Source organism: Chamaea fasciata, unplaced genomic scaffold (assembly GCF_029207755.1).
Source record: "Chamaea fasciata isolate MVZ Bird 193981 ecotype frontalis unplaced genomic scaffold, bChaFas1.0.hap1 SCAF_8, whole genome shotgun sequence".
Taxonomy (NCBI): Eukaryota; Metazoa; Chordata; class Aves; order Passeriformes; family Sylviidae; genus Chamaea; species Chamaea fasciata.
In genome coordinates this window covers 32660634-32680020 of record NW_027094093.1, presented here as the reverse complement: position 1 = coordinate 32680020, position 19387 = coordinate 32660634, and the positions used below count along the sequence as shown (strand labels likewise).

The following is a 19387-nucleotide window of genomic DNA, read 5'->3' as shown; positions in this document are numbered from 1 at the left end:
TCCAGCAGCACACCTGGCCTTTAAATTCAGACTCCACTGCAGTAAATACGATCTTATGAGACAGTAAACTTCTAGGTGTAGGGTGTTCTGTCTAAGCATATGCTTGCTTCTTACCAGAGTCTGAGATCCCACAAGCTACACCAAACTGTGAACACAGAACTGCCTTCCTAAACATGGCAATTTATGTACAGCCTCATGAACACTGTCACTGAAACAACACTGAGGTACCTGAAACAATCAGGACTGCATGAATTTGCAGTCACAGATTTCCATCTCTGTCATGGTTCTGAAAAGCAGGATTCTACCCTGCACCTGCAAAAGATATGTGGACACCCCAGCCAACAGCCAAACCAAGTTTGTCTTCTGAAGTTCTCCCCACTCCTATCCCTTTCTTTCACTGAAGTCAGTGAGAACTGCAGCTGAAAGCTCTCACTACATACTGTGCTCCATCCTTACATGAATAAACCCTTGAATTTCAAAACAAGAAAGGAGCATGACTTACCATCTAGTAGTTCTAGAGTAACTGAGGGATCTACATATTCCCACCAGTGCTTTCCATCAGTTGACACTGGAATCTCCCAGTTAGACCACTTGCAGGCCAAGTGAATGCACACACATGCTATCACTGTGGGCTTGTACTGAAGACAGAAGGTGGTAAGGTGAAGGCTGTTGCACAAATTTCATAATGAGGAACCAAAGGAAACGAAACATGTAAAACAGAAAACCCAAAGAAATCAACCATTAACACAGAGAATGAGATAGCCTGTCAATCAACAGCAGTTAAACATTTTGTTGAATAAGTTCATAAGGTATCTTACTGCCCTAAGAAAACAAAGGGCAGGGCATTTATCTGGTAGGAAAGTTTGTTTTTGCTATCAAAAGCCTGATGAACAGTAAATAAATTGACCAATTATTCTACTGCACTTAGGTACTAAAAAGGGCAATATAATATGGTGAATTAAAATTCTGCAGGAGAATGCATGGAGCTGATTGCGCAGTCTGTGAATGAGACAATCAGAAGGTCCCCAGCAGCCAGGTGAGTTCTTTGTGGGCTTTGCTTTCACCAGGCCTGGATTTGTGACATTGGTGACCTTGTCTTCAGCTTCCAGCACCACAAACATATTGGCTCACTTTCACTGCTTTAGCATAACTTCCTTTAACAGCTGCTTAAGTACAGAATCCTGCCCATCAAGGAACCACCAGGAGTTATTTATTTATTTTGAACAGTTCTAATAACCAGCAGATACTGTTTAAAACCTGTATCTACACATAATGTAATCCTTTTAAATATAGGTTAAAGTAGTTTTGCAAGAGGCAAATTGAAGTAATCAAGATTAAAGTCTGCTCTCTAATTCTTTCTATAACAGGCTATGTCTACAAAACACCAACTTGAAATCTATACTACAAATTTATCTAAGTAGTTAAGTTTTAAAACTATATATTAAGATTAAAGAGCTTTTTCTAGAAGAAATAACATTGAGCTAGTACTAGTCTATCTAAAAAGAGCAATCAGCTAGTTGAAAATATCTTAGGCCCACTAGAATTTTATAAATTATGACTGAATCAATATACTTAAAGTTAAGAGAAAACTGCCATTAACTACAAGTGTAAACTAAAAATAGTTTTGTACTTACCAAGATGCTCGGATTTCTAGGTTAAGTTTATCTCTCTGTAATCTTTAGCTGCTATTCAGGCTACCAATTTTAGACTTATGCACTCACAATCGAGAAAAAGTCATCAGAAAGCACCACTACACTTCTCATTGTGCATTCAAGCCCTTTGTGCCGTCAGGCCCTTGTCCAATACACCGCACTGCAGGCGGGGAGGTACCACCACGGGAGGTGGCCCAGTCCCCCACTGCAACAAGGGTAAGACACATCAGGGGGCCCTGCAGTAAAGGAAGCTATAGTGTGCTACAACAGTGCAACAAAGAGGTTCAGGATAACAACCTGTTGGTAGCCATGAAATAGGATGTCTGTGCCAAATCCTTGCTTGCTGTAAGAAAAGAGAAACGGAGAGATTAAAGATCTGCACTAACTTGTCGGGTTCGTTCCAAAATTCAAGCAGTTTTTACCTTCCAAAAATCACTGCTAGGTATTTCTAAAGTACTGACCTGGCTTTAGCTAACCTAGCCTTTAAAATAATCCTTTCTGAGACACAGAAGACTGAGACACACTCAGTACTGGAGCTGGAGCTGTCATTCCCTTCAGTGCCCCCCTCCCCCTGCACAGCCCACAGGACAGCCCCCTCCAACACCTGACAGGTGAGCACTTTCCCCTGGGAAGCGCTGCTTCCCCACCCTCGGCTGCAGGACATCCCTGCTTTGAGCTGGAAGTGCAGCAGGCACTCAGTCCCAGGCAATTCACAGCACAGTGCTCGTCCTGCTCTTGGAGAGGGGCATGGCAGGACACCCTCCCACCTCCCCACAAACAGCCTCCTCTCTCTCCCAAAGCCCTGTAACACAGCAAGCCTCCCAAGCTACGTGGGAAAAAAAAATTCAGTTTTCTGCTCCTTCTAATCAAGAGCACTGTAGTAATAACATTGCTCTGTATTTGTTAAACCTATGGCAAAGTTTCGATAGGAAACAGACAAATTCATTTGAGTTAGTCAGGAAAAAGATACCTAAACAAACCACAGGACTGCAACATGCCAGAAATGAAAAAGTGACTTGGACCGTTAGAGCCACAGAGAGCTGACCCCTAGAGTGACACCCCAATGCTCCTCACTCAGGTAAGAGAACTTACTGTAACATGCATTTAATGGAATAGCTGGGCACAAGGGGTTTAACCGCAGATTGAATGCAGCCTTCATTGAATTCTTACTTTGACACTATCACTTGAAATCAGTCCTACCTGCAGAAAGCGTAGTGTTGAATTTTATATCAAAGGGAATACTGTTAAACTTTTACTTTAATAATATTTCTATAAAGTTTGAGAAATCGTGCAGTGACTTTCAAAATTTAGTTTTTAAAAAGCATATTAAAATGTGTTTTAACTCAACTTTGAATAATTGCCACGGAATAAAATTCAGATTTGTCTTTATGCTACACAGCCAGGTGTGTCGTAATGTGAGGACGATGTGGAAGTTGCAAGGTAACAGGATCTGTTCCTACACACAAATTCTATTAATCCATAATAATCAGGAAGTGAACTGACAATGTGTTATGCTATAACATTTAGTTTGCACACTGTAATGGTAATTGCATGCCAGGAAACCAGGGAGCTCAACCTCGCCCTCCCATCTAAAAAAAAGTAAGGTGGAATTACCAAAAAAAAAAAAAAAAAAAAAAAAGGAAAAAGAAAAAGTGAGATGAGACTGTTGTAACAAATAAAAATACACAACAGTTGAGTAAGACTGAAATTGATGTCTTGCTCTTCATTTTTCAACAAAGCAATGCCTAAAGGATCTTCAATGATTTATATACTCTGTAAAGTTACATGTTTGAATTAAGGGAGCAAGACCAAGAAGCATCTCTACTCTCACTGAAATGTCCCTTTTGAACAAGGAAGAAAAGCAGATGCCAGAAAACTTCTATTTAACATCAGCTTGAAAGATGAGTAAATCAAAACACATACCTGGAAGAAAAGAATCACATCTTGAAACACACTTTAGTCTCAATCAAAAATTACTGTGCTAAATACCTTACCTACACTGCAAGTAGTACAATTCTGTTTGAACTTATTTACAGCTAAATAATAATCACTGCCAAAACCAGCAAGAAATTTCAGCTCCCAACTAAAGCCTTTGTTAACACAAGGCACGACTGAAAATATCCATCCCAAACTCTCCTATGTAGGGTAGCTCTGCTTTAGCAGAATCCATCAGTGAAATTAAATCTAATGAATTTTGGTTCCTGTATTTTGGTGGCTTATTTCCATTATAGTAGTGGAAAGTGCATCTCCAAAATTTAAATCATCTTGTAGCAGGGGCTAAATAAAACAAGCTAGCAGAGCTGTTCTTGTAACTCACAAGGCACAGGACCCATGGCTACGACACCAGCCATGAACGACCAGTTTAAGATTTTGCCGTTCAGGAGAGATTTAAAACATCCATCCTGTCTCACTGCTGCAGAAGCAGCCAGAAGACAGAGATTAGTGAAATATTCATCAATATTTTGAAACAGAACTTGCTGTCTGACACACCTTCTGAGAGGCTGTCTCCAAGAAACTGCCAACTGGAAACCAAAATGCTTTTTATTGGGCATAGTCACAATTCAGCCGCTTGCAGTTCCAAGATACCTGAGTCTTTTCTTCAACACAGCTTATCTTGGATCTTGGGATGCTCATGAAAACGTGACTGCCAAGTCCCCATCAGGAGCTGGTGAACTGGCTATGCCTGACAACGTGTGAGCATTCCCCAGAGAGAGGAGATTGCAGATAAGCCAGTCAGCATCAGAAGAGAGAAGCTTGCTGAAGTCCTTCTGGCAAAAGCAAAAAGCCCCAGGCTCTGAACAGAGGGATGCTGGAGGGTGCCTGTTGTATCTGGAAAGGGCTGGAGGAGGCCATGGTGTAGGCATTCAGGCCTGAGCAGTCCTGGTGGCTTTACTCTCTTGCAAGTATTTAAAGCTTGGGAACAGGCCCATAAAAGCCTGAGGTCAAAGTTCAGAATGGGCAGGCCGCCTGTAGCAGTGCTGGAGTGCAGCTGGTGTTTGTTCCACATTTTTCCACACCACCAAGATTTAAATTTTCTTATGAGAATGCCCTCTGAAAAAGCTGATGCATTTTCACCTCCTCTTCTGCTGACTGTCTTTCTCAGCCTGAGTTAAGCAATGGCATCTGCACACAGATACTATGGGATATTTGAAGGATTTGACACTGCAATTTCCACAAAAGATTAGTAAGGATCATGGGTGTTCAAGATACCTGATAACCTGCAGAGCAGCGAGAACAGTCCTAGAAATCCTTGAGATCTCTTCTTCAGTCCCAAAAGGTTGTGTTCCGACACAGAGAAAGGAGTGACTGAAGACTTCACAAGATGGAGATGAGGATACAGATTCCAAGTTTCACCAGAAGCAGGCTGAGAACAGACTGATTTTGCACCAGAGTGTAAGAGGACCATGCCACAGTCTTGGCACCAGGGCAGTTTCACTGCTGATCATTCAGCCAGTGTTGAAGGCAGCCAGGTTCAAAACCAGAACAGTTTTTGGTGTTTTGGTGGGAGTTTTCTTCCCTTTTCTTTTTTCCTTTCTTCTCTTCACTACTGGAGCATTCTTGGAATGGGCACTGAAGCTTGCTGACAGGCCCTCACATATCCACTGCCTTCAGATTCCTTGGACCTGTGGGATCCTAAGGAATGATGGTCCTGTCTCCTCTTCTCAGTCTCTTGACACTGAGGAAGAATGGTGCAGAAAAAATACTAAGCCCACACCATTTTCCTTGTCTGCTATACTGACCAAACTGCAAAGATGGAACAATTTCATTAACCCACGAGTCTCTGAAGACCAGAAGGAATACCTAGATATTGTATGCCTGAACATCATGAATCATTATTTATCCATCCAGTCACCCCTTCTCTGCAAGGATCTGTGTTGTCTAGTAACACCTTCAAAAAGGCCTTCACTCTTAGAGAAGAATTCATTTTTTCTTTAGTTGTATGTTGAAGAAATTATATTTATTTGCACCAATTCCCACTTACTAATTCGTCTTCAGCTTCCAGCAATTGATTCTGGTGTGCCACTGCCAGACTAGACAGTCTTCTGACAAAAGACTTGGCTGAATTCTTTGAGCATCATCAACACAATCTGGGTCTTTATTTTTTCAGTTTGTTTTTAAAAGGGGGTAGCTTACAGCTTAATAATAGGTTACAGTGACTGTATAAAACAAATTACCCTGGATGCAAGAGAGCAAAAAGTGGTGGAGAGAATCAGCCATCCTTTCTCACCACCTGACAATGCAGTGCACAAACCCGAAGCCAAATCCTGAAGCACACGAGCAGACCTCAGCTAACTTTGCTGCCTCTTTTTTGATACTCAGTCAGACATTACATTCCTCCTTTCCTCCTCTCTCCAAACATGCACTTGGAGGTTTTAATCATGGCAGGCTTGGATAATAGGATGAATTAATCATCTTTATTAAAAAAAGGAATCTCTGCCTTCTGAAATGGTGCTTTTTGTCCAAGATGACGTCACCAGAACTGGATGATACCTTGGATTTCTTTAACCCCTCAGTCACTCAGTTCCTTTAGCACTAAAGGTTTAACACTGACAAATTTTGGTGTATTTTGAAAGTTTCAGGACTCAGATATCTGAGTGTTGCAGCTGCAGACACTGAAAACCCACACTGTCCAATAAATAAATGTTCAGGGACAGAAAACTAAACTCCTAGGGCAGTGTTTTCGAAAAGAATCACTGTGCCCACAGGCCCATCTCTTTGTCCTCTCAACACATAACCCCAATGTTCCATGGCAGTTATTCTGTCCTCGCTGGACTTGCACACATGACTTCAAATTTCATGCCTGATGTTTTAAATGAATTAATTACTTTTCCTTTTTCTTACTTTAATATCAGGTACTCAAATCTTGTGTTCCCATTCTACACCATTCCTAGGGACACACGCTCCCAAGGATTCCATACACACACACTTGAGCAGTTTTTCAAACATCAGAGACATTACATTCCCTGTGCACCAGTCCTCGAGCTACACGGATTTGCAGCCCTCACTGAAGCCGTCAGATTTCAAGACTTGATATCACTTTAAACTTTGAAGTATTTTTTCAAGTCTGCTGACATTAAGTACTAGTTTAAAGGTGTCAAATTAAAAAATTCATAGTATCTTCAAAGTATGAATTTTGTCAGTACAAAAAATTAGCTTACAAAACACAAAGGGAAAAGCTGAACTGCCTTAGAGTGGCATCCACCCTTGGTGAAAGGAAATGCAGTTTGTGCAGCAGTGTGCCTGTAGGCTTGAGTGACACACACTGATGTAGAAATCCTGAGGCAATACAACATTGCCCCCACCCCTCCCCACAGCCTCACACACCAAACAGAACCACAGGGGCTCCCCCAGCCAGTAAAATATGCTCACATTTACAGTGACCAACAGCTCAGAAAAACCAAAGCAAAACCCTACAGAGCCGCTGGTGCAGAGTACTGAGACTTCAGGTGCAACTGGACTCACGCACCAAGTCACAACCAAATCTGGGCAGAAAGCAGAGATCATTATCTTACAGCAGTAAAACTACTTATATAATCTTATAGCAATAAAACTACTTTATATGCAAGTAAGTTACAGCACCAGCCCTCCTCAGTGTCCAAAGACATGACACCAGGAAGCTTCAGCAAATAAGAGACACACTTCCTTAACAGAACACCATTAATTCCAGAGTTACTGCAAACCAAATCCAGTTAACAGGATTAGGCTGTACCTGACTTTCATATATTTTATAGAGGGAGAAGAAAAAACACCAAAAACTTTGAAGCACTTAATGCCTTTTTCACTGCAAAACCAGCTAATGACTAGAGACTAACAAGCATGGTCTGATCATTCCAAAACACTTTTTACTGAAGAAACATAATTAAGGGGAAAAGCTTATTTTAGCTGGTTTTACAACTGATCCCTAATTTGTTCCATTCTACATCTTACAAGAGGGTGTTTTAATCTTTTTTTTAAAGCGCCAAAAGAAACTTATTCAAGAATTAAAGAAGATGTGCCAAAATGCCACCAGAAATATAGAGAACAAACCAGCTTTTCTAGCCAGTCACATTAATGAGCTACATACAAGTTACAGGACATGTTTAACTAAAGGCTCAGGGTTTTGTGCTACCATCCAAAACAAGCAAGGACACACTGCTCCAGAAAAACAATTAGTCACACCTATTTTTTGCATGTCACAGCAGACTTGCTATGCACTCTCTTTATGCCTCAGTCCATTACCTGAAAAATTTGCTAAGACAAAAAGCTGGTATTAGCCAGCAAAACTGGCTGATCAATGGGCAAATCTACTTCAGAGTGAAAACCATCAGCTCAGAAGGACACTATGGATCTGGCCAATCAGTCTGCAACTGCTAATTGCTTCTGTCATTCCCGAACACATGGAACAGGTACTATAAAAATCAAAGCTAATAAGAAAACAAAAAAAAAAATATGAAGGACAGAGGACTGGACTCTATGAATCTCTAAAGGTTAAGATCAAAGTTTTAATAATTAATTTTAAATATACTCTTTGGATAACAGAGTTGGTGAAAAATCGTATTAGACAAATAACATTACTTTCAAATTTTACTAGAAAGGTAAAAAAGGACTTACAGAAGTGGTTAAAAGTCACTGACCTCTCACTAACTGTGTACATTTCACAACATCTGTGTGAGGATGTTCAATGGTAATCTCAAAACCTGAGGAGTTACAAATACATTTTAGAATTATACATTTGCATCTGTAAAATAAAAAGCAAACCGTTTACATTTCCCCACAGACCTAAAATACTTGCTACACCTTTGCACTGCAGAATAAGTAACACTACTTTAGTGCCTTTTATTCTTTACCTTTTCACACTTTCAAATAGCAGACAGTAAAGCCACTTTGTAATCCATTACTAAAAGATTCTTCCAGTAATCTCAAATCCTGTACACACATAACCTGGGAAATCACTATCTTTTTAAAGCTGAATGTATCTGAACAATTCTAGCAAGTTAATAAGTCAGTAAAAACTGCACTGCAAACACAATGGAATATGTGTGTGCATGTGCACTTGTATTAATTGATTTCTAGCATTGAAACATGTCGCAAGTATGAAATAAGAAATTAAGTCAATTTGTAGATCAGTGACTTAAGAAATCCTTCTTGGTTTATGACACTGTTTTAAGAATTAGGTCACTACTGTGAGCTATTTTTATAACAATACCCCAAATGGTATTTAAGAATATCTGAGCTAGTCAGTGTTCTCATGCCTCTGGCTGTAATTGTCTCTGTGGTATTTTAGTCAGGAGAGCGTCTTGATAGAACATTCCACTTAAAATTTTGGAATCATCTGAATTCTTTAAATGGTGACACTACAACTTGTGTTGTTCAGAGCCAGCACCTGCTCAATTACATCATGTTCTTCTATGGAAAGCCAGGATGGGGAAGAGCATTGGGTACAAAGCTCTTTCCAGCTGCTTCAGGACACACACACAGCCACCCTACTACACCATGTCATCTTATGGGAAGAAATGTCAACGTAATTACTACTCGGAGTAAAATCTATTTGGAAACCTACACATTTCTAACTCAAACTGTCAGAAACATCTTTCACAAGTACAGACACACCTTTCTTCTCCACAGTGAACGCAGCAGAACTGCCAACACAAAACTAAACTCACGGGTCAGAAATTATACAGGAAAACAATTAAATTCTAGTGTACCAAGAGCACATCAAAAATCCAGTTATTTGGGTCCCACTGGCTCTTCATGGCAAGTTGGCTGCACAGGAGGTATTTAGAAAGACATACCTAAAGTTTGAAGCATTATTGTTTCAAGTATAACCAGCTCTTGGGCTTGTTGAAGGTATGCCTGAAACAAACAAGCAGACAGGTGAAGACACAGCAATTGTTTGCCTCAGAACTTCATCCACACACTGCCCCTCTGACCCAGCCCCCAGCGAACACTGACAGCTCACAACACTTCACACTGGGGTTACATTCTTCCACCAGCACAAGCACTGCTACAAATTCAGCTCCACCTGCCTGCCTTTCACAGGAAGATTAACTTCAGTCTGGATCTCAGACAATCTATTCCAGCAAGGCATTTTTGGAGGTCAGGTGGGTACTGTAAGAATTTCAAGATGGAGCAATCTTTTGAAGTTTCATAACAAATAAGTGAGTCTTTAAGAAAGTGCATTAAGTAACAGAAAGACTTAACCAGTGTAAAAACAAAGCCTTTTTTTTTCCTAGGCTGCAGACAGCAATAATCCAGCAAGACAATGTAACAAATCATTAGATGAAATGTCATCTTTCAAACCATGTATCTTTGAAACCATAACTTCCACCTACATCACTCTTTGTATCCAGTTGTGGCTCTTGAGGATGAAGACAGGCATTTGCTACTTTAATAACATGTTCAAGTTTCCGTGGCTGTTCTTCCACTTTTGCAGCCAAAAACAATGCCGTGGGAGACATTATCTGGAGAAGAAAAACGTGTATTTTTTAGCTTTTTACAAGCAGGATTTCAATTTTTATGGAGTTTAAACTAGCACAGAAAAGGTTTAAGAAGTTGGATTTGTGGCTTTTTTTTTCAGTTCTGAAGTCATGCAAGGCAATAAAAATATAACTAGTCAGGTTTTATTTTGTAACTGATGCAATCCTCTCAGCAGCACAGGGAAGGAGTAGCATAATGTTAAATTACATTTGTGAGTAAGATGTCTGAGGTCAAACTAATTCTAGTTCAACATAAAAAAAAATATTTTGGCCCAGAAGACTCAGTCACAGTAGAACAGGCTGTTTCAAGTTAAATATACTTTGTGAGAAAGTTCATCCAATTTGTTGCAGAGCGAGTCGCTACACCATCTTTTCAGTGAAACAGCTGATCACACGTTCTGCTAGCATTTAATTCTCCCAAAGAGTGAGAAACTTTGCAGAAAACTTTTATAAAAACAGCCTGTTATACAAACAAAGGCTCTACAGGTAAAAGAAACTTTATATGTACACATATATTCTTAGAAACTTTCCTATATGCCCAGCAGTATCTGGAGAACAAAGCAAAAGGATTTCTAAACCACCAGTTATATCAAATATTGGTAAAGACTACACACTACATTTAAAGATGAAAATTTTTGTCAGACTCTAGATGTCCTAAGGTGGCAGCTCAGTATCATCTAAGAGTTAGCTGTGAAGCAGAACTTTGGTGCCTGTTGTCAGCTAGAGTGACTGATGTATGCAGAGAGAACACAGCAAACCACAAATCACTGATCAATTAGGTTCTCTTTGCATGCAAAAGCTGGCCATGCTACCCAGGAATTAAAAAGGTACTAGAAATCATGTAGACATAAACTGATTAAAATGGTTAAAATTAAGCCAGTATAAAGCATTTATTCAGAGACTGAAATAGCTGCTTGCTGAGTATTTAATTAATGCATGGTGCAAGTAGTGCATGTATTGATTTCTCACTCAATGCCCAAACAGAACTAGGCTAAACAGGAGGCATAGCCCCCCCAAAGTCAGATTGGATTTTTTTGCCAGTAAGCAGCCCTTTTTCACGCCAAAATGAAACATTTGGTATAAAAATTTACAATATATACAAAACTGCACAAAACTAATTAAACATTTAAGCGATTTAATTTCAGAAGCTTTTGAATGTACTGAGAGTACTTTTAGCATCCTTAAATCACTTCGAAATGTCTGCTTGGATCTTAAGTAAAACTTGAAAGTTGGCAGACTTGAAAATTGACACCCTGGTAAGGCAATACCCTTTGATGAGTAGAAGTGTGCCATGAGAAATCTAGCAAAAAATCTCAGTCTATAAAAACCAACCACCCAAAACAAGTCACAGGGAGAAAATTCTTTTACAAGGGAGACAAGAACCTCTGTTTTCTTTTTAAGACTCTTGTAACCTAAGCCTGATGAACAAATGAAATGAAAACCCAAAGTGAAGTGTTGCTGAACAAGGCCATATTAGCACTGTCATTTAATACTTCTGATGATTCTGCAGAAGTTCCTGTCCCCATTGCTTGAAGTAATGATTTGAAAGTCTGGAAGGAATTTCCTTTGCCAGTAATATACTACTTGAAACGTGTCTCACACTGGGAGATAAAACTTTTAAACAGTAAATGTGATGAGAATACTTTCTGGAGTTCAGAAAGTGAGAGTATCAACAGCTCTGAAGTGGCAGAAAATGCAGAAGATGTCAGGCAGCACACACAGGCATAAACCAACACACACAGATCATATAAAGGTATTTTACAGAACTCAGTTTTCAACAACTGCCATGGCTGAAAACATTTCCATTTCACAGAGGCATTATCTGAACCAAGTCACCAATGACAGCACAATTAAATCATCAGCACATTCTCCCTCACTGTTACTCTGTGTCTGACTGCACCGAAGTTCTACCTCCCTCCAAAAAAGCACCATCAGGCTGACTCCGGGATCTCTTCCGATTTACTGAAGCAGATCAGATCTGGCCAAGAAGTCTCCACACAATTCCTGATCACCAAGACCTTACACAAAACACAGCTCTGGAGGCTAATTAAGTCAAGCTGATTAAGTTTCATTTCACTCTGGTTCATCAGAAATCTATGTACAGCCTAATTAACTATTTCCTTCAAAAAGAGGAGTTGGCTTCTGGCCAAAGAATTTCAGGTCTTTGTCTTATCTAGGACAAGTATTCTCACTGCCAGTTTACAGCAGGTCATTATTTTTAGCTCCCTTGGTATTGATTCAGAAAAATAGACATCCTAGTAAAATTCCAGACTTGGCACAAATGTTGTCTTCAGTGAACACACCCTGCTAAGTGTATAACTGGCAAACTTACTCAAATGCTTTCATTCATTTCCAATTACCAAAAATGGCAATAAACCCAAGCAAAGCAGAACCAAAAAAAAAAAAAAAAAAAAAAATTAAAGAAACATTCCTGACAAAGCAATAATACATTTCCTATACATAAATATCTTAATTTGATACCAACCAAAATAATTTAGAGTAATTATATACTATGCACCCAAAATAGTCTTAAAGACTTTGAGAAATCTTCAGAACACATGTGGTATATGACATTAAACCCCTCTTTATTATTAGCTAAGAATCTGGGAAACCAAGTCCCACAGAAATAGGAAAAAACCCCAAAACATGAGAATCTTGTTAACACAGTCCAAAAGCATTATACAGGAAGTTTCATTGGGAACTGTGAGACAAATCCTTTTTCACTTCAAAAGTACAAGACAGTGTAAAGACAAAGGCATTCAGGAAAATCTCAGAACACATCAGCAGCATGCAGGTAGTTTTCTGAGATCTCCCTTTTTGAGTATGTTTTTAGATTTGATAGAGTTTAGCCTAAGACATTAAGTGCTTCTAGTCTGAGAGGGTTTTCAAGTTTGAACACAAAGAACCATGAGGAATTTTTTTTTTATTATAACCAGGAGCTCACATTGCATAAAAGCAGCAAATATGTTAAATTGCAATATTAAAACCAGAACTGAAGTACCCAAAACAGCCTCACTAGAGCTTGAAGCATGTTATGAAAGTTTCAGGAACTTTGCAGAACTGCAAAGTCAACTGTTTAATACTGTGATTTGGACAGGGCACAAGGAAGGGAATGCAGAAGGGCTGGAAACAAAACACCCTCCACACAACTCACCTGCCTTGCACTTGAAGGAAAGAAATTCCTCATGCAGCCTTCCTTAGGCTCTTCACTAAGTTCCACTGCATGTCACAAAAACCCCTTGACATCATCAAGACTATTTTCAACAGCTTGTTTGGTATTCCATATGGCATTTCTAAGGATTCTATTTAAAAACTACAGCTACCATTTGGATGCCTTACCTCTCACTGACAGCATATGAAGGATTTTCCCCCCTTTCTGTTCTACAAATCACAGTGTACTGCAGAGTAAGCATCTAAAAGAACTATTTCCTTTATAACAATATAACACACCAAGTACTATAGAAACTGTATTTGCAGAAGAATTTTAATTTTGAAGATATTTTAAAGAATAATAGTGAGGCTAGTACTGCCTATAAAAAGCCAGCAGGGTCCCTCCCATCCCAATATTAGCACAGACTAACTTTATACTCAGCAACCCAAAGTTCCTGTGCTCTGGTCAACAACACAGAAAGAATGATTGTGCTCAGGAGATCCACAGTAGCTCCTGCCATTTGCACAGCCAGGGCATCCAATTCTGCTTCCCAGAATAGGTAAAGCAAGTTCCCATCCTCATTAGGACACAGCAACTCTGCAAGGCCTTGGCCTGCCTTGACTGCACCATCAAAACCTCAACACTTTCTTCTTTGCACCTAAATGCAGGTACTCTGCAGGTAATCCAGAGCAACTCAAAAATGACTTCCTAGCTCACAGCAACTTCACAAAAACAGGGATATTTGGCCATTAGAGCAGTACATGTAATACATTCCCAATGAACCAAGACTACATTAACTGGTACATGCCACCCCTGTGGCTCTACACACTGAAGATACTGTTGGGAATTCTGTTGCCTGTACACAGATGACTCAAACTGCTGAAAGCCTGTAAAATTGTTTAGCAGTAACTTATACTGTAAAAAACCCCATAAAATTAAGGCAACATCTATTCAGCCACTGAGCTTCCATAGAAGCCCTGTTTGTTAACAATTAAGTGCATGTCACATGTGTGACATACATGTATATTTGTATAACCTAGCAGTTAGACATGATGATAAATGTGCAAGTGCTTATTACCAGACCAAAAACATCAATCTACCAATAAAACAAGACAACACAGGCCACATTTTTTCAGCTGAGGATCATAAGGCATTCTGACTAATGGCCATCTAATCTTCTAGCCCCAGCACTCACATTCCTTCCTGCCATGGATAAACAGCACCACGTGCACACAACAAAGAAATATCAGAGATATACTGCATATCCTGTAGGATAGGTTATCCAGGTCTTACCTTTGAGACTGCCAGTACCCTACTATTTCTTTCTAAGGGTTACTCTCTTCTTGCAGAGATGAATACTGCTACATTCTTTAGCTTGCCAAGGACTCTGAGATTTGATTTAAGTATTTATCAGAGTTCTCAGGTTTTGCTTTCTCTACAGTGGACCTAATGGATGGTTTGGGAGTATTTTAAAAGTGACTCCATTCACTGAGATCCTCTTTACCCTACAGAATGGTAAAGAGAAAACGCTCTTGCACATCAGCACATACACAAAGCCACTCTCTGGCCCTGTGCTCATTAAGAGTTACAAAAAGGAGTTCAGCAAGAATCAGCATTACTGATGTACAACCTGCAGTTCACTTGCCTTTAACTGTGAACATTATTACCTGAGAATTAATTAAACAGTACACTTCCCTCTGCTGTCATAGCTGCAGTTTCCATGGAATTCTGCCCTTACAGAGCTTACTTGTGAATTTTAAGATACACAGTTTAACTTCTGTATAAAGATCACTGTACATTCAAACACTACTGTGCTGCCAGCTCCAAGTGACTGTCATTTACCAGCATCCAGTGACAACCCAAACATAGCAGCCAAGGCTCCCCGCTGCCTAAATCCAGCCCAGATTACACCTGACAGCACAAGCAGTGCTACAGCAGGTGATATAACAGGTATGTGGGTCTATAGATAAGCACAGCAGCTCCACACTGAGCCATCCCTCCACTCCAAGCAGCTCTAGTTCATCAAGCCACAAGCCATTCACAGCCCCAGAAAACTCTGCATGCCTCACCAGGTGACTGCTACATGGGCAGCACAGCAGCAGGAGGGGACACAGAGGAACTTGTATGGATGAACACTGCAATTCTGGTAACAAGCTGCTGGAAATCTGAGTTTAGCTCAGATTTTGCATGAAAAATAATTATATACATTTCTGAAATGTACCTAAAAAGGAGTAAATATTTCCAGCCAAACAGGCTCCAAATACAATGCCCATTTGCTCAACAAGAATAAACAAATTCAAGACAGAAAGAAGAACTGGCTCTCCTTGTACCCCACTGTGTACCTGCCCCAACTGCAGACAGTGCAAAGTTTGCAAGAATCTACCCCTTTCTAGATAAAGGTCTGCTCTGACCTAGACCTATCATCTGCCACAGTCTCAATCTGTTCATTTAGTCATTAAAAGATCTAAGAAAACTCATCATTAACATTTAATGACAAACCACAATCACTATTAACTACTCTTCCTTAAAACAAACAAACGAACCCCAAGAATACCTAGACTATTATATTATTATTTTTCCACCTATTGCATTCAGTACTGGACATTAAAACAAACAAACAAACAAAAAAACCCCCCACAAACATGTCCAGGTTATTGGGTAAAACAAGATTTACCTCACCAGATGTAAAATTTTTTCTTGTTTAATGTGACTAATCACACCACTTAAGACTAGATCAGCTAAAAGAATTTACACTGCTACATGAACAGCTACATAATCCATATGGATACACACATTATCACTGTCAGACACACCATGCCAGAACTTCCACTGACTTCACCAAGAAAAATGTGTATTCCTACACATTAGCCTTTCAAACTTCAGCACATAAGCACCAGCCACATTTGAAACATCTAAATGTATTCTTCACACATCTGAAATGGAAATGTGCTTGCTGAGGGTGCCTGTTTGTTTGGGTTTTTTTTGATGGCAGATGATAAAATCTAATTGCCACTAGTTAAAGTTGAAAACAAATATCATTACAGCTTCTAAACCACTGATAAAAAGCTAGAATTCCTAAAAACAAACCACACTTCACACTCCTGCATGTACCACTTCTCAGTCAGAACTGCCAAAATTACGGGCATGTTATTACCAAACATAAAATCATACTTACATTTCGATTAAACTTTGTGAAGGAATGATGCATATAAAACCTGTGCATGTAAACAATTGCAGTATTTATGGTAAGCTGAGATCTGGAAGATTAAATGAAGGAAACACTACATATTAAGAAAATTGCCTACAAGAAACATATTAAGAAAACTGCCTACAAGAACTGAAAGCCACGCGCTTTCCACATCAATCACTGCTCTCAACATACTGTCTTCAGCCGAAAATGGATAAGGGACGCGGCACTTCAGAACTTAACAGATATTAACACATCCTTAACTGATATTAACACGTATGGCTCCCATCTGTTCCGCAGACCATGTGGGGGTTCCTACGACAGGCTCCCCACAGTCACCCACCGCATGAAAACTCCTCAATGGGAGACAAGCACTGAAACACTCTCTCAAGCGCTTTTGTTTTGTTCAGGTCCAACTATTTCAGTACGGGATCTGAGCGTTCGGCCTTGCTCCGATCGATTTTTCTCTTTTTTCCTTTTAAAAACCACATTAAAGAATGGCTAAAGAGGAGAGCTGCCCCTTTCGAGGGAAACGGCAGCCGGGATTTACTTTCTGAGCGCCCCGCGGCGCAGGCACGGCCGCGGAGGCGGCTGAGGGCAGGTGGGACCCGAGCCCGCCGACAAAGAGCGCGGCGCGGGGGCTTCGCCAGGCTCCTCCTCCCATTCTGTGCCTCCGGGCCACGGCTGCAGCCCGCGGGAGCGCCGGCCGAGCAGCGGGAAGGCTCCCGGGGAGGGCTCCCGCCCCAGGGAAAAGGCCTCCCGCCGCCCCTCCACGCGCGGCCCCCGCCGCCCTCACGCCCGTCCCCGCTCGGATACACGTTGAGGCGCTGGCCCATGTCTTGGATGAGGTTGGCCGCCTGCTGCCGGTACGAGAGCTCCTTGTCGGCCTCCACGCCGCAGCGCCGCGAGGGCGTGTTCTCCAGCTGCTCGCGGCTGAAGAACCAGCGCGACGCGGCCGAGGAGCCGCCGCCGCCCCGCGCTGCGGACCCCGCGGAGCCCGCGCCCGCCGCCGCCATGACACCTCCTCCTCCTCCTCCGGCGCCTCCTCCCGCCGCCTCCATCGCGGCTCTCGCGAGAGCTCGCGGGCCCGCGCGCGCCCTCCGCCATAGAGTCTCGCGGCGGAGCGGCCGCGCGCCGGGCGGGGTCACGTGACCCGCAGGGGATGGGGGGGAGGGGAGGGGCGGCCATGACGGCCGCGGGGTGAGGGGTCGTCATGGGGCGGAACCGCCGAGTCTGGAAGGGACCTTTGGGGTCATCCCGTCCCACCGTCAGCCCGGCACCGCCACTGTAACCCCTCTAAACCATGGAACCCCATCGCCCAGTGCCGAACACCTTGAACGCCTGCAGGCATGCTGACTCCATCACCTCCTGGAAGACCGATCTCATTGCCTGACCAACTGCGTATCTATTTCACACGATAGTTCAAATATCTAACCTCGGTCTGGACACCTTTGTGCTTAATAAAGTGACAAAAAGAAAAAAAATGTTAGAAGCAAGGATTCCTTTTTTAATGCAAGCAAATCCACGGAACAGGACGTGGAGAGGAAGGAAGGAAAGATTTAGAATGCACAAGTAATTCCTAGGAAATGCCTATCTGCCGGCAATATCAGCATGTAGACACTTGAGAAATGCACAAGAAAATTACAGATCTTGTGTCATTGCAGATGAGCAGCTGCAGCGTGTCAGTGATGCTCCTGCAACGTGCAGGTTGCTCTCACTGGGCGCTCCAGTGAGATATGGATAGAAATGGATTTTCAGCAGTGGTTTGAGTTTACGGATTCAGGGTTCAAAGGATGCAAAATGTATTTAAAGTTCTGATCACCATGGATGAAAATGAGAGCTCTGAGTGTTCTGCTCACGTTCAGTACATGCCACTACCAGTCTGCAGTGGTTTTGCTAAGTTACATCACAATGAGTTCTTTTACAACTTCAGTGCCAATTTTATACAAGTAGTTGTAATCTTACGACTAGACCAAACAGAACAGTGATGAAATACACAGGTGTGTAATGCAGCACAGACACGAGTTACTTGCCTGATCTTCCCAAATGTACATCATCACTAAGATCCTGCATGTGCAGAGGAAATTGAACCTCAAAGACTTCTCATGTAATTAGCTGATCTTCAACTTCATATTTTTGTGTCTGTAACAATAGAGGTACAGTGTTTTACCTCCTTGTTTAAATCACTGTGTAGAGCTCATGGACTTTGGGTGTTCAGCTTGGATTCTTTATTCCTGCAGTAATTGGTGGAGGAGTATTAACAAAGTTCTCATCTGTCTGCAGTTAGAATTTTACATTAACTTTGTTAATGAAATGAAAAGATGGAGGGAAGATATTATATATATATATCCCTGTCCTAAAAATTGTAACGCATCAAGAATAGGTAGAATATCATTAAATTATGGCAGTGCATAATGAATATGATTTATGCAGGGTATGCACATTAATTAACTCGCATGCAGGGTACTGCAATCACCCTTTTAGTCACAGGTTAAGGTAATTAAATACTGTTCTTGCTATTGGAGAGGTTCCAGCCCTTGGTCCCCAAAGATGTGACATTGCATTTTCACTAACTGAACTGGCTTCATTCATAAAAAATTGAAGAATTAATCCAATTAAAATGTATTGGAGGAATCACAATGTATTTTCCTCTTAAATCCATTTAAACATCTGTGAGAATCATTTATGCTGAAGGGAAATAGGAGAATGAAATTGTCTTTTGACTTTAAAATTTAAATAAAACAATGTGGTCAAAAAATCATACATGCTGAAAACTCAATGCTTGCATGTGGATATTTAAATACAAAAGGTCAGCAGAAGTCTTGCGAACCTGAGGACAATAAATATTGTTGAAGCTATTTTTTGACTCTTCTTTTCCTCTTACATAAAAACTGAATATTCTAAGCCTCTGAGCTGCTGACTACTTCAGCTCCAACTACTT

General features: G+C 41.0%; 1 protein-coding gene across 4 annotated transcripts in view; it reads right to left on the bottom strand.

The window, feature by feature from the left end:
- The window catches only part of CCNT2 (cyclin T2), a 25918-nt gene extending 8456 nt beyond the window's left edge, over positions 1-17462 (bottom strand). Inside the window, exons 1-7 of one of the 4 annotated variants that reach the window (XM_066190359.1) lie at positions 17263-17462; positions 16435-16516; positions 9965-10093; positions 9425-9485; positions 8267-8329; positions 1950-1995; positions 503-666 (exon numbers count right to left, since the gene is read on the bottom strand). In XM_066190359.1, the coding sequence (XP_066046456.1) occupies positions 503-666; positions 1950-1995; positions 8267-8329; positions 9425-9485; positions 9965-10093; positions 16435-16516; positions 17263-17462 (745 nt within the window). Of the gene's footprint in view, positions 1-502; positions 667-1949; positions 1996-2744; positions 4159-8266; positions 8330-9424; positions 9486-9964; positions 10094-16434; positions 16517-17262 lie in introns of those variants that run through there. The other 3 variants (XM_066190362.1, XM_066190360.1, XM_066190361.1) reach the window with 3 other exon arrangements.
- Between the last annotated feature and the right edge of the window lie 1925 nt (positions 17463-19387).